Genomic DNA, 12805 nt, shown 5'->3' on the forward strand with positions numbered 1-12805 from the left:
CTTTCGGTTGCTAATCTTCTAAGGACCGAAGCCGTTCTTTCGGTTGCTATCATGTTGGGGACCGAAACTACCCTTTCGGTTCCTTGTTTGCTGTGGACCGAGACTACACCCTTTCGGTTCCTTTCATTTGAGGGACCAGAACTCTCCTGTTGGTTACTTCTCGATTCTCCTTGAGACTTATGTGTCCTCTCATACCTAACGTAATGAGGATTTTGAGATTTCCAAAACTGTTTTCTTTCTAAGAGATTCTTCTTGTATCTCAGATTTCGTTGGTGTTTTCGATCAGCCACCTGTTTTGGATTTTTGTGGATGTTAGCCTTTTTCTTTGGAATACGAGCATTGCTTTCGCTCTTAGACGAAGACATTTCACTGGTAGTAAGCGTTGGATCTCCCAAAGACATTTTGGTTCCACTTGTGCTTGGCACATCATATTTTGTAGGCTCATTTAGTGGTTCCGGCACGTACCTACCATTCACTCTCCAAGAGGTTTTCTGAGATAGGCCTTTTGTCTCATCAACGTTGTCTATTGGTGCTGACCAGAAGAACTCATCACATCCAGCTGCATTATCTTCTTCCACCATAGCTGTCAGTTCTGCTGTTTGATGTGGAGTGACTCTTGGAACTGTGTAGACTTGATTTGGAGTGGTTTGTACCTTTTGATACACAACAACTTTTTCTTTGAGAATTTTGGTCTTGTCTGTTGACGAGCGAGTGAACTCAACAGAATTTTCAGAAACCAGATTTTTGTGAGTTTCAGGTTCGCTTTTGACAAATTCTGAACAGTCCACCAAATCCTCTACAGAGATTTCACTTAGAGCATCATCCTTATTAAGTTCAGATGCATTTTCAACATCAATTTTATTTTCTGAACTTAATTTGGCATTCAATGAGTCAAATTTCTGTACAGTTTCGGTTCTTAACTTCAATCTATCATTCTCATCTAACAGATTTTTGAGCATGTCCTTATGGTCTTTGGACTTTATGTAGGACTCAATTTTGTCAAGACCAATTTTGTATGCAGGTGAGACCTCATCAAAAGATACAACGTTTTCACAGTTGTAAGCTTCGGCATCGACTTCATACACCTTTAACTCAAGGAAGGCTAAAATCATGCGATGTATCTTCTTTCCTATTTCACAATCGAGATGTAACTGAGTGATATTAAAATAAAGTCTTTTAGCAATCAAATAAAAAAACATGTTGCTGTTTTAAAAGTTTAAGATTGTATCGTTGCAAATAAATTGATTCATCCTTAGACCTAATCAACTCTTTCTCCTTCTGCTCAATCCACATCCTCCTCTTTGACGATATCCTTCTAATTTGCTCAGTCAGTTTAGAGTTTGTGACACGGGTTTGGGTAAGACTACTACTTATACTAGAAAATTTAGATTTTAAACTATTCACTTCCTTTTCATAGTTAGTAATAGGTATTTTTAGAGAAGCAAGAATATTTTGTACCTTCTTGATCAACTCATCACATTCGTTGATCTGTGCACTAACAGGTTTCGCAGCAAAACACCTGTCCTCTCGCTCCTTTTCACCTTGCAGCCCACCGTCAGTAGTATATCCTCACATTTAAGATATTCCTTCAGTCACCATCAAACACCTTGCTGCAGCAGGTTCCTCTTTCACCAGCATCGCCTTGCCATGAGTGGGTTTTCTTACCTCTTCGTCCTCTGAATCCGTGGACCATACTTCCACTCCACCGAATTCATCACGGTTACATGTATCCTGTACAATCAAAGCATTCATGGTTTTATTGTTAGCAACTAACTTTCGTTTCTTGATTTCCTCCAATCGTCTCAGGAGGCTCGCTTCCTCATCATCCTCATCTATCTTTTCTGCCTTCTTCTTCAGCATACAATCCTTGGCGAAGTGATTCTTGCCTCCACAGTAATGGCAATCAAATCCTGAGTCACCACCGATTTTTCACTTCTTTCTTGGATTCTTCTGACTTCGAACCTACCTTCGGTTCCTCCTTCACCTTTTCAGAGCGGTAACTTTCCTACCAGTTTCAGTTCTTGTTGGCTGGGAACTTTCTTTTGATGAACTTCCTAGGGTTGGACACCATCAGGGCATACTCTTCACCGGTTAGATCATAGTCAGCAAGGTCTAATTCTTCTTCTTCTTCAACTAAACTTTTCCCTTTTGAAACAAGGGCTAACGAACCAATATTCGAAACCACATTTGTTTCCTTAGACAGTGAACTTTCATGGGACTTTAGAATTCCCACCAGTTTCGCTAGAGAATATGACTTAAACTGTTCATGTGCCTTAACTGTGGACATGACTGCCATCCATTCAGGTCTTAGACCGTTCATGAATGTGACCTTCTATTCGATCACCTTCCTTTCAATCCCATGCTTTATCATCTTGCTTAAGAGATGATTAAAGCAATCAAAAGCCTGAACAAGTTTCTCTTCGGGCTTCTGTTTGAAATCTCCAAATTCGGAAAGCAACAAAGTTTGTATGGAATGTTCCAGATCTTCATCGGTAGAATACAATTCTTTCAGCCTGTCCCATATTTCTTTAGCTGTAGCGCACGAACTCACCAAACAGAACGTATCTGACTGCAAAGCAAACCTAATCATTCTTAAGGCCTTGATATTGCATTGAAACTTCCCCTTCTCGTCTTGAGGAATATCTTTTACATCATTCACAAGCTGAATGTACTCCTTCTGAGTTTTGACAATCTTTAAGGTGCTTGAATAAGCGAATGGGCCAACAGTGATGGCTTCCCAGATCAAGTACCCATTATCTTCTAAGCCGATCACATAATCTTCAAAGTGATGCGTCCAAACTTCATAATCTTGAGTATACACGATTGGAATCCTTGTTGTTGAACCAATGTTGTTGGAGATATTGATTGGATTGGTTTGAGAATCATCCATGGACATTGTGATGATGTTTGATCGATTACCTGTGTAAGATCAGACTTGTAATTTAATCGATTAGAGTAAGATCGACAATTCATGAGATACATCAATAAGGAATGATGGCTCAATTAATATCAATCAATGCATAATAAAACCCTAATAACTTCTTCGACAGAAGAGATGTGTATGAATTACACAGTCTCGTGCTCTGATACCAATTGATGAGAATAAATCTCAGGTCGTTTAGATCTTTCACAGGTAAAAAGATGAAGATCAAACAAATCAAACACAATAATATAATTAACATAGTATGGCATCAACGTTATGCTTATAATTCAAATGTAGTCACGCCTCAGCAGAGCTCGATGAAGAACTTCCACTGTAGAGGCGAGCTAGGGTTTACAAAACTCAAAGAGAAAACTAATGAAAGCGTTAATTACAAAGGCTGCATGCATTCACCTTAAATACTAAACCCTAGATTAAAATATGCACGGTTGGACAGGCCCCAACCAGCAACCAAAACTAGGCTAAGCACCGAGCCCATAACGCAACACTATAAGCCCAAAACTTTGGATCTAAGTTTTCTCTAATTTTACATGCAATATTTATTTCGAAAGCATGGAGCCTAACTAGCATACAACATTGATATTTAAAAACATAGAAAACTAGTTAGAAGATTACACCTTTGTTGTAGCTTCTAGAACTTGGCCTTTTAAGAACTTAGCACCCCCAAGTGTGATTCCTTAAACAAGTCACAAACACCATGAACAAGTGGTGGATAATGAGAGAGAAGTTGTGGAGCTCAAAATCAGCTAGGCAATAACCTTAGAGTACTAGTGACCAATTTTACAAGCTTAGGGACCCTATTTATATTTTGGAATCTTTAGCGTTTACACTTGTAAACCTTAATTCACTTAGGCTTTTAGTCCATTAACTCATTAGCCTTATGGACTAACTCTTCATGGAGTCTCACCAAGATTTAGTCCAATCCTAATCAAGATGGGTCATTAGCCCAAACTGTAAATATCACTGATTTAAATAACCATTCCCTGCAAATTTAATTAGTCTCTTTTGATCACTAAACTAATTCCAAATTAATTATTGATCAATACCAATTAAATAATATGATTTCTCAATTACTATATTATTCTTATAATATATTAATAACTCACAAATAACCCCTTTCTCAAATATCCTTCCTATCAAATTGTCTTGGTGAAGGGAACCCGAAATGGACCATGCTACTCTCGAGTCAAGTACATACCAATTATATATATATATATATATATATATATATATATATATATATATATATATATATATATATGGACTTAGACACCTAATCCAATAGTCTCCCACTTAGATAAGTCTAATAACAATGACTACAAATACGACTTGATGAACCGACTAGCAATCGTAGCTCTCAAAAAGCAACTGTCGAACTCTGAACGAATCAATGACGCATCCATTAGATAAAGGATTATATATTCCTCAATTCTATAATATAGCATATGAACTGAGACATGGATTATAATCATTCTCTTTGTTCATGTTGTGTTCCCGATTTCCAATTTATGACGACCAACTTATTGAACAAATCAAATCAGTCCAGGCTTGGCTAAGCGCTTAGGGTTGTATCACTAAATCATCGAGGGGACCACAAATATTGCTTTTATCCCTCTTAGGGTAAGGGCCTGTTTGTTTTTGTCTTACTGGGACCGAGTCAGCGATTTGGGCTGACTCGGTCAGACGAAACCCGTTTGGTGAATAGCTTTCTCAATAAGAAGCATCTGGCTCATAAGGTTCTCGGTCAGACCAAAAAACATAGCTGACTCAAAAAATTACCTTCATGCCCTTTCCATTCTTGCTGCATATCGTGACCTAATAGAGAGACAACAAGGAAATTGGCCGTCTTCGAATCTCTCCATCGTCGCTGTCCCTCCCCTAGTCCGACTACCAACCACATACCTTCCCTCCATTCGAGCTTCAACGAGAAACACATCAAAACAGGTTCGATTCTCAGCTTTTTCTGTGAAAATAGGTACTTCGATCATATGATTTGTGAAATCAGAAATCCAAAATTGGTTATGAAATCTTAAATTGGTTATGAAATCAGCAAATCATCTTTGTTTAAATGCTATGAAATTATTTGTTTAATGCTATGAAATCAAAAATTATTCTTGTTCTAATGCTATGAGATCAGAATTTCCTGTAATGTTATGAAATCTGATTTTTTTTTCTTTTTTTGTTTAATGCTATGAAATCAAAAATTATTCTTGTTCTAATGCTGTGAATTTGGTTCTTTTGTTGTTTATTAGCTGTGAAATTGAAAGTTATAAGCTGTGAAATTGAAAATTATTCTTGTTCTAATCCTGTAATGTTATGAAATCTGTTATGAAATCTGATTTTTTTGTTGTTTATAAGCTGTGAAATTGAAAGTTATGATGGCAATGTTGGTTTGGAACAATATCTGAAATTTTTTCTTGTGTATAAGCTGTGAAATATGAAAGCTATTGGCAATACTGTGAATTTTTTTTTGTTTATAAGCTGTGAAATCTGAAAGCTATTGGCAATGCTGTGAATTTTTTTTTTTTTTTTTTTTTTTTGTTTATAAGCTGTGAAATCTGAAAGCTATTGGCAATGCTGTGGTTTTTTTTATAAGCTGTGAAATTTGAAAGCTATTGCCAATGCTATGATTTTTTTTATAAGCTGTGAAATTTGAAAGCTATTGGCAACGCTGTGATTTTTTTTTTTGATTATAAGTTGTGAAATCTAAAAGCTATTGACAATGCTGTGATTTTTTTTTTGTCTATAAGCTATGACATCTGGAATCTTTTTTTATGTATAGGCAATGTTGTGATTTTTTTTGTTTATAAGCTACGAAAGCTATTTTTTTTTTTTTTTTTTTTTTTATAAGCTATGTTGACCTTAATTGTTCTATTATTATTTAGGATGATGTTGATTCACCGGTAGAAGTTATGATAAAAGTTATGATAAATTACTTTAAATATTAATGTTTAAGGATGTAGGTTTGGACCGAAAGTGAGGACAAAACTTTTCTTGATGCATGTATCCATGAACTAACCACTAATGGTCGTGAGGGTTCTGGGCTTAAGGTTAGTTCATGGAAGACAGTACGCGAAAAATTGATAAACGAACACGGTAAAGAGGTTGATCATAAGCAAATGAGAAACCACTTTGACTACTACAAATCAAAATATGTTGCTTAGGTGAAACTGAAAAACAAAACCGGCAATATATATGATCCTATAAAAAATAAATTTAATCTGACCGATGAACAATGGAAGGAAGAGGGGAAGGTAATATTTTTATAACAAATACTATTATGATTATTTTTATAAAAAATACTAATAATCATAAAAATTGTAAACAGTTGAACAAGTACGTGCTGTCATTGAAAACTAGACCCCTGCTGTTTCCTGATCTTTGCACACAACTATTTGAAGGATCGACCTCAACCGGCTTTCAAAGTTGGGGGCCATCTTCTACAGTCCCTCGTCCTGTAGAAGAATTTAGTGCCCATGATTTTGATGATGGTGTTCCAATGGAAACCTCAACACAACACGTAGGTGTAAGTGAAGAATCTTCGGGGCGTTCAAAAAATACAAAAGTTGGTGGAAACAAAAGAGTTGGTGGGAAAAAAAGAGATGCAAGGGCATTAGAAGTTGAAGAGGAGATTGTCAAGCTTGCAAGGTCGTTAGTAGAAAAAAATGAAAGAATTGAAAAAAGTGAAAAGGATAAGGATGTTGATGCGTGTATGGAGAAATTAAACAAAATGGAATGGGGAAAAGAAGATGAAAGATACAAGACCGCTCTTTTGCTATTTGGTGAAAGTGCTGATGTTTGAAAAGTTTGGTTACGACTTTCGCATATTAGTTGTGAGTCGTGGGTGATGGGTGCGGGTAGGAAGTATGGTTACCTTTGATGGGTGCGGGTAGAAAAGTTTGGTTACTAGTTTTTTTGTTGCATGACTTTTTGTTATCTGCATGACTTTTGGATGTTACTTTGGATGATGTTTACTGGTTTTTTGTTATATGACTTTTGTTGCTTTGGATGATATGTTATTGGATATTGAATATGCCTTTTGTTACTTTGGATGATGTTTACTAATTTTTTTGGTGCATGATTTTGTTTTTAGTTTAACATGTTACCTAATTGTTTGTAATAGGTCAAGTATGGTTTCTGATGGTGAAGTTGTAGCTTTTCTTTTACTTGTGTTTTATTGGTTGAGGTCAAATCGGCGCAGACTAATCAGAATCCGTAGAATTAGAGATAACGATTCAAGCGGGTATGCGTATACGCAAGATTTGATGTACGGAGACCCTACACAATGTTTCGATATGATGCGTCTTACACAAGAGGCATTTGCATTGTTATGCAACCATTTTACCCAAAAAAAAATTGGTTGCAAGCTAGTAGGACAATTAGCAGTGAAGAGAAGATGGCTATGTTCTTACACGTTATAGGACATAATGAACATTTTCGTGCGGTTAAGGGAAGATTTCATCACTCCACACAAATGATTCATCAATGTTTTCACGAGGTCCTAACTGCAATGATGTGTTTTGCAAAAGAAATTATAGTACCAACAACTCCTAATCCAACAAGACATAACTCGGAACAACATAGACGGTTAAAAAATATTTTTTCCGGAGCAATAGGTGCATTAGATGGAACTCTTGTACATGCGGTTGTACCCGTTGATCAACAAACTCGTTATAGGGGAAGAGGAAAAGGAGAATGTTTTCAAAATGTAATAGGAATTTGTGCTTTTGATATGATATTCACCTTTGTTTGGGCTGGATGGGAAGGTATAGCACATGATTCAAGAGTTTTGAAAGAAGTTGCATTCAATTCGACTTCTGGATTTCCATTTCCTCCACCAGGTTTGTAATCTTTATATAATTTTTATTATCTATCTTCTTTATATAATATGTGTCATTATATAATATATTTCACATTCATTTGCAGATAAATATTACCTTTGTGATGCCGCATATACAAACACTCGTGGGTTTATGGCTCCATACCGCAATACTAGGTATTGGTTAGCCGATTTTCGAAGAGGCAGACCTTTAACTAGAGAAGAAAGGTTCAATTATGCTCATGCACAACTTAGAAATGTTATTGAGTGTGCTTATGGTGTATTGAAGGCGAGATTCCCAATCTTAAAACAAATGGCCCCTTATCCTTTTACAGTGCAAAGAGACATAGTCATTGCTTGTGTCGCGGTCCATAATTTTATAAGGAAGTACAATATAGAACATGACTTGTTTAGAAATTTTGAGGAGGACACTATGGTTACTCCTGACGTCCAAGGTGGGGGAATTGATAGAGAAAACATACAAGGCATAGAATGGGGTCCAGAAGCCATTAAATATATGTGTGTTTTGCGTGATCAGATTGCAAATCAATTACTCTCACCTACTTTACGTTAAATTATTATGTTATTTTAAATTTCTTTATGTTTTTTTGGATATTAAATGATTTATGTTTAATTTACTTTTTGTATGACATTTTTTATTTGTGTGTAATTTATATTTTGTATGACAATATGTATGTTTTTATAATTATTCAGCAACTTAATCCGTTTATATATATAATAGAAGGGTAAAATTGTCATTTTCATCACTCAGCACATTCAGTCAGATGTACAATCAAACAACAAGATTTCTTACTCAGTCAGGATTTCATACCCAGACAGACATTTCTTAGTCAACACTTTCTCAGCCAGCAACTATCAAACGGGACCTAAAAGTAATGGATAAACTTTGACTCATATGCTTGCTCTATTTACTCATCACATCACACACAACAATACATTTTATAACACCAAGTTACTGGTGCGTTTTCATATCATCAATATGAAACCGACTTGTAAACTACAACTCACATGTCTTGGTTTCAAGAATATAAGATATTATCGTCTCATGATCACTCGTGATACAATCCATGAAGTGATTCAAATGAGCGTGGGTTTAATCCAATACTCAAATCTTATTACAGGAGTACTCATGAACACTGCAGCAAACTCGCACCGTGTCTAAACACCTTGGACAATCTACAGTCGGATTCAAGACAGTCTTACCTCAATAGCTACTTCCAAAGTATGATCGACTACGGATAGTTTGAATAATCTTATTATTCGGGAATCCAAAACATGCGAAGTGAAACACAAGAATAATCGAATACAATATGGTCTCAAAACTTTTGAATATAAATAAAACACCTTTTATTTAATCACAATATTGATTACACATTATTCATTGTATAATGTTTCGATTAATCAACTTAATACTTAAATTAAAACAATAGTTATCCCATGCTCCAAGCATGCACACTATGTTTACCTACGGTCCTTTCTTTGTGAAATAGATCAATAGAAGACATTTCCAATGAAACTCATTTCACAATTCCAAATCCTTAGTACTTAGTGTAAGAATACCTAATCCTTGCAACTATAAGAATGTGTTAGATTCTAAACTATCATGCAATGTAATTTTTTTAATGTCGAGGAACCAAAGTCATAGAGACTTTTCCAACGATATTACAAAATATTCCTTTGGAGATTGATAACAAAACAATTCCAAGGAAGCGAAGTCTCAATATCAAAGTACATTCCTTTGAACATCCTTCTTGCATAAATAGATTCTTAATATGCATCTCCCATTATGGATATATTTCCATATTTTCCATATGACAACTCATTATTAATAGAATCCTGTCTATTCATAAAAATGTCAATATGGTCCATCCATTACTATACTTCCATCTGTCCTTTAGCAACCAATCCTTAGCGAACCTTAGATTGTCCTTGACAATTATTTAACCACTTTAGTCATATCCGGTTCCAGTCCTTTTTCCTTCTTAATACCCTAGGCTTTTGGAAAATTAGAACACGTGAATATTATAGCATATGCAATCGATCCTATATCCATAGCATATGGGACATGATTCATAATCTCTTACATAAAGACATGATACCTGACCAGTCTTTTGCTATAATATTTCCATATATAATTTCCAATGTTGAAATATTTCAACATCGTATTCATATATCCATGACTAAGTTTGATTAATACTTCAATCTAAACTTTTAGATTCAAAATAAAGTATAAGTATCCTCTCCCTTATTATAGCGAAACAACTTTTCAACCTTTGCAACTTTGCAAATTAGAACTTTGTTTCCTATAAATATAGAGTTGCTAACTTGCAACACTCAACGTAATAATTGTGCTCCCACTAGCATAATGATTACATACCTACAAGCATAACACTTATGCTCCCACTAGCTTTGACTTGTACCTAGAAATCAATTGGACTTCTAGAAATCAATACCTATTGACTTTCTTAAAAAAGTTCATATTTCTGATACAAGATTCTTCGATAAGTCTTTATCTAAGCTCATACACCTTTTATTAGAAAGATCATATGTGTGTCTAAACTATTTTAGAACTTATAACAACAAGTCTTGAATGTTCAAACTTTTTGCTATTTCTCACAATTCGAACTATGAAGAGGGATGCCATAATCATCATCGAATTTGAGAACACAATTAACACAACTGCTATCTCCTAAAAATCTACTTAGTGAAAGAGTTTCCTCACAATCATTTTCATGAATTGGAGAGAAACCTTATGACACTTAGATTTTATGGTGTATGTGTTCCCATCCATGTGAATCTGTCATTCCCAACCATTATCATAAGACAAGGTCTATGAAAAATTCAAACTCATATGGACTGAACTTGTTTAATCTTAATTTCTTGCCACTTGGCAGCACGAGGGCCTACCATGTCTTCCAAGTTGTTGTGAGATCACCCTTGCTGATCATTGAAGTTTCACTGATCAAGGTGCTTTACCTTATGAAAACAATTGAGAACTCATAGAACTTACATGCATAGTCAACTTTAACTGGAATGTCACAGAAACAAGAATATCTTTACACGATGGGTTAAAAACCTCAAGTCGTGTGCTAGTGATAAACGATAGGTTTACTCATGATTAGTTATTGAACTTTTCAAGATATTTAAGACTCCCAATGACCTCTTGACATATAAGATTCTCTTTTCAAGAACCATTCCATGACAATCAAATATTCAAGAGTTAGTGCGGGCTCTTATCAAGAAAAACACTCCATTTAATTTGGTCTTGGTTGGTCTTTGTTTTATCCAAAAGGTCACAATTACCAATTCCAAATGTGCAAGAACAAGAGAACTTTTCTACTCCACATTTCATGATGTGTTACAAACCTTCTTAGGACATGTCATTCAAGACACAATCTTGGAGTATGACTCTAAGACTTGATTTTGGAACGAAGTATGATTTATCTTTTTTATTTAACCGTTTCAACAATTCATGATTCCTCTTCTTAGCCATACAAGTGTACTAAGGTTTTCTTATAGGATCAATTGTGATATGGTTATGTAATCTTTAAGATGATCATAAAACACGATACTAAAGTACTCTCCTTTCCTTTCAGATTGGAGAAACTTTTATTATTCTGCCTAATTGATTCTTCTTATTCGTTTTGCTACACATTGAAACCTTTTCAATGATTCAGAATTATACTTAATCTTGTAAGAACAATCATATTCACTAAGATTTTAGTAAATCATGACGAATAGTCTTACCGTTCTTTGTGGTGGACCTCATCAGTGCATAACAGTGTGTACTAGATCCCCTAGTTCTTCACTTGACTTACCTCTGTATGTGAACAAGGAATTAGTCTTAATTTTCCAAAGATGAAAATTCTCATTCATCACACAATACTAGTTGCATGATTCCAAATTTCTGTACAATTGAAACTTGGGTGATGACAATCTTTCCTTATTAGGTAAATTTAGACACTACCACAAACGTAAGAATCAAATCCATATTGCTAAAAATAGAAACATACAAACATCAATTTTTACAAATGCCATTGCAAGGAAATGTAAAATAAGATAAAATCAAAATTTTCTTTATTTATAAAACGCGGAAAACCTTTCCATACAATGCGACTACATATGAAAACTATGTTGCTACATATTTCTAAGCAATCTATCATAACTCTTAAGTAAAAGCTCACGATTATGATTATCGAATCATGCGATCGAAACCCATCTCTTCGCAATCAGACTCAACCTGCTCTTTCTTTAAGCATCCTTTCTCTTCTTCGATTCTTCAAAACATCAAATTGTAATCTTATCATATAATGTATTAAGAATCTAGAAATAGGAACTTAATAGAGTTAGATAGTGGACTTACCTGAAGCAAAGTTAAACACTTTGACTTTACCATCCTTATGATCCTTCAGGTAGATATGACAGCTTCGCAACCAATTCCTCTTTTCTTGGCAATAGAAGCAAACAAATTCTTTTAGAATGGCACCCATGACAATCACGGACTTAGCCTTTCTCTTTACCATTTGGTCAAACGGTTTGACCTTGGCCAATCCCTTTCCATTGGGAAGAGAAAGATTTTTTGGACTTCCAATGTCTCCATTGTCAATGTCCATGGAAGTTTGGGAAGTAGATCTTCCAATCAAGTTTGCTTTACCAGTGTGCCAAATCATTGTTGATTCAGAAGCAATAAGCAAATAAATAAGATCAACAAGGGTCACATTGTGATCTATCATAAAGTATTTTTAATGAACTCACTATATGACTTAGGAAGCGAATGAAGAACCAATTCAACAACCAGCTTCCTTGGGAAAACAACACCCAACATTCCCAGCTTGTCAATATGCAACTTCATCTCCAGGATGTGAGCACATACAGACTTTCCATCTTCGTGTTTGCTTGCCAATAGGATTTGAGTGACCTTGAACTTTTCAAGTCTTCGAACATGTAGGTCAGGGAGAATAATAGAAGGATGTGGAGGAAGTGAAGTATGATATTAAGGAATATCATCTTCATGTGGAAAGCTT

At 35.1% G+C, this 12805-nt stretch overlaps 2 protein-coding genes across 2 annotated transcripts; both read left to right on the forward strand.

The window, feature by feature from the left end:
- The first annotated feature begins 5378 nt into the window (after nt 1-5378).
- On the forward strand, nt 5379-6743 carry LOC111921117 (uncharacterized). Its single transcript, XM_023916695.2, has 7 exons — nt 5379-5391; nt 5491-5523; nt 5655-5668; nt 5827-5844; nt 5905-5991; nt 6106-6195; nt 6270-6743. Exons 1-7 carry the CDS (start codon nt 5379-5381, stop codon nt 6741-6743), a joined length of 729 nt encoding a protein of 242 aa, XP_023772463.2.
- A 711-nt stretch (nt 6744-7454) lies between these two features.
- Nucleotides 7455-8334, forward strand: LOC128127858 (uncharacterized). Its single transcript, XM_052766570.1, has 2 exons — nt 7455-7707; nt 7868-8334. Exons 1-2 carry the CDS (start codon nt 7455-7457, stop codon nt 8332-8334), a joined length of 720 nt encoding a protein of 239 aa, XP_052622530.1.
- Nucleotides 8335-12805: the final 4471 nt, after the last annotated feature.

The sequence above is a fragment of the Lactuca sativa genome, chromosome 8, assembly GCF_002870075.4.
Source record: "Lactuca sativa cultivar Salinas chromosome 8, Lsat_Salinas_v11, whole genome shotgun sequence".
Lineage (NCBI taxonomy): Eukaryota > Viridiplantae > Streptophyta > Magnoliopsida > Asterales > Asteraceae > Lactuca > Lactuca sativa.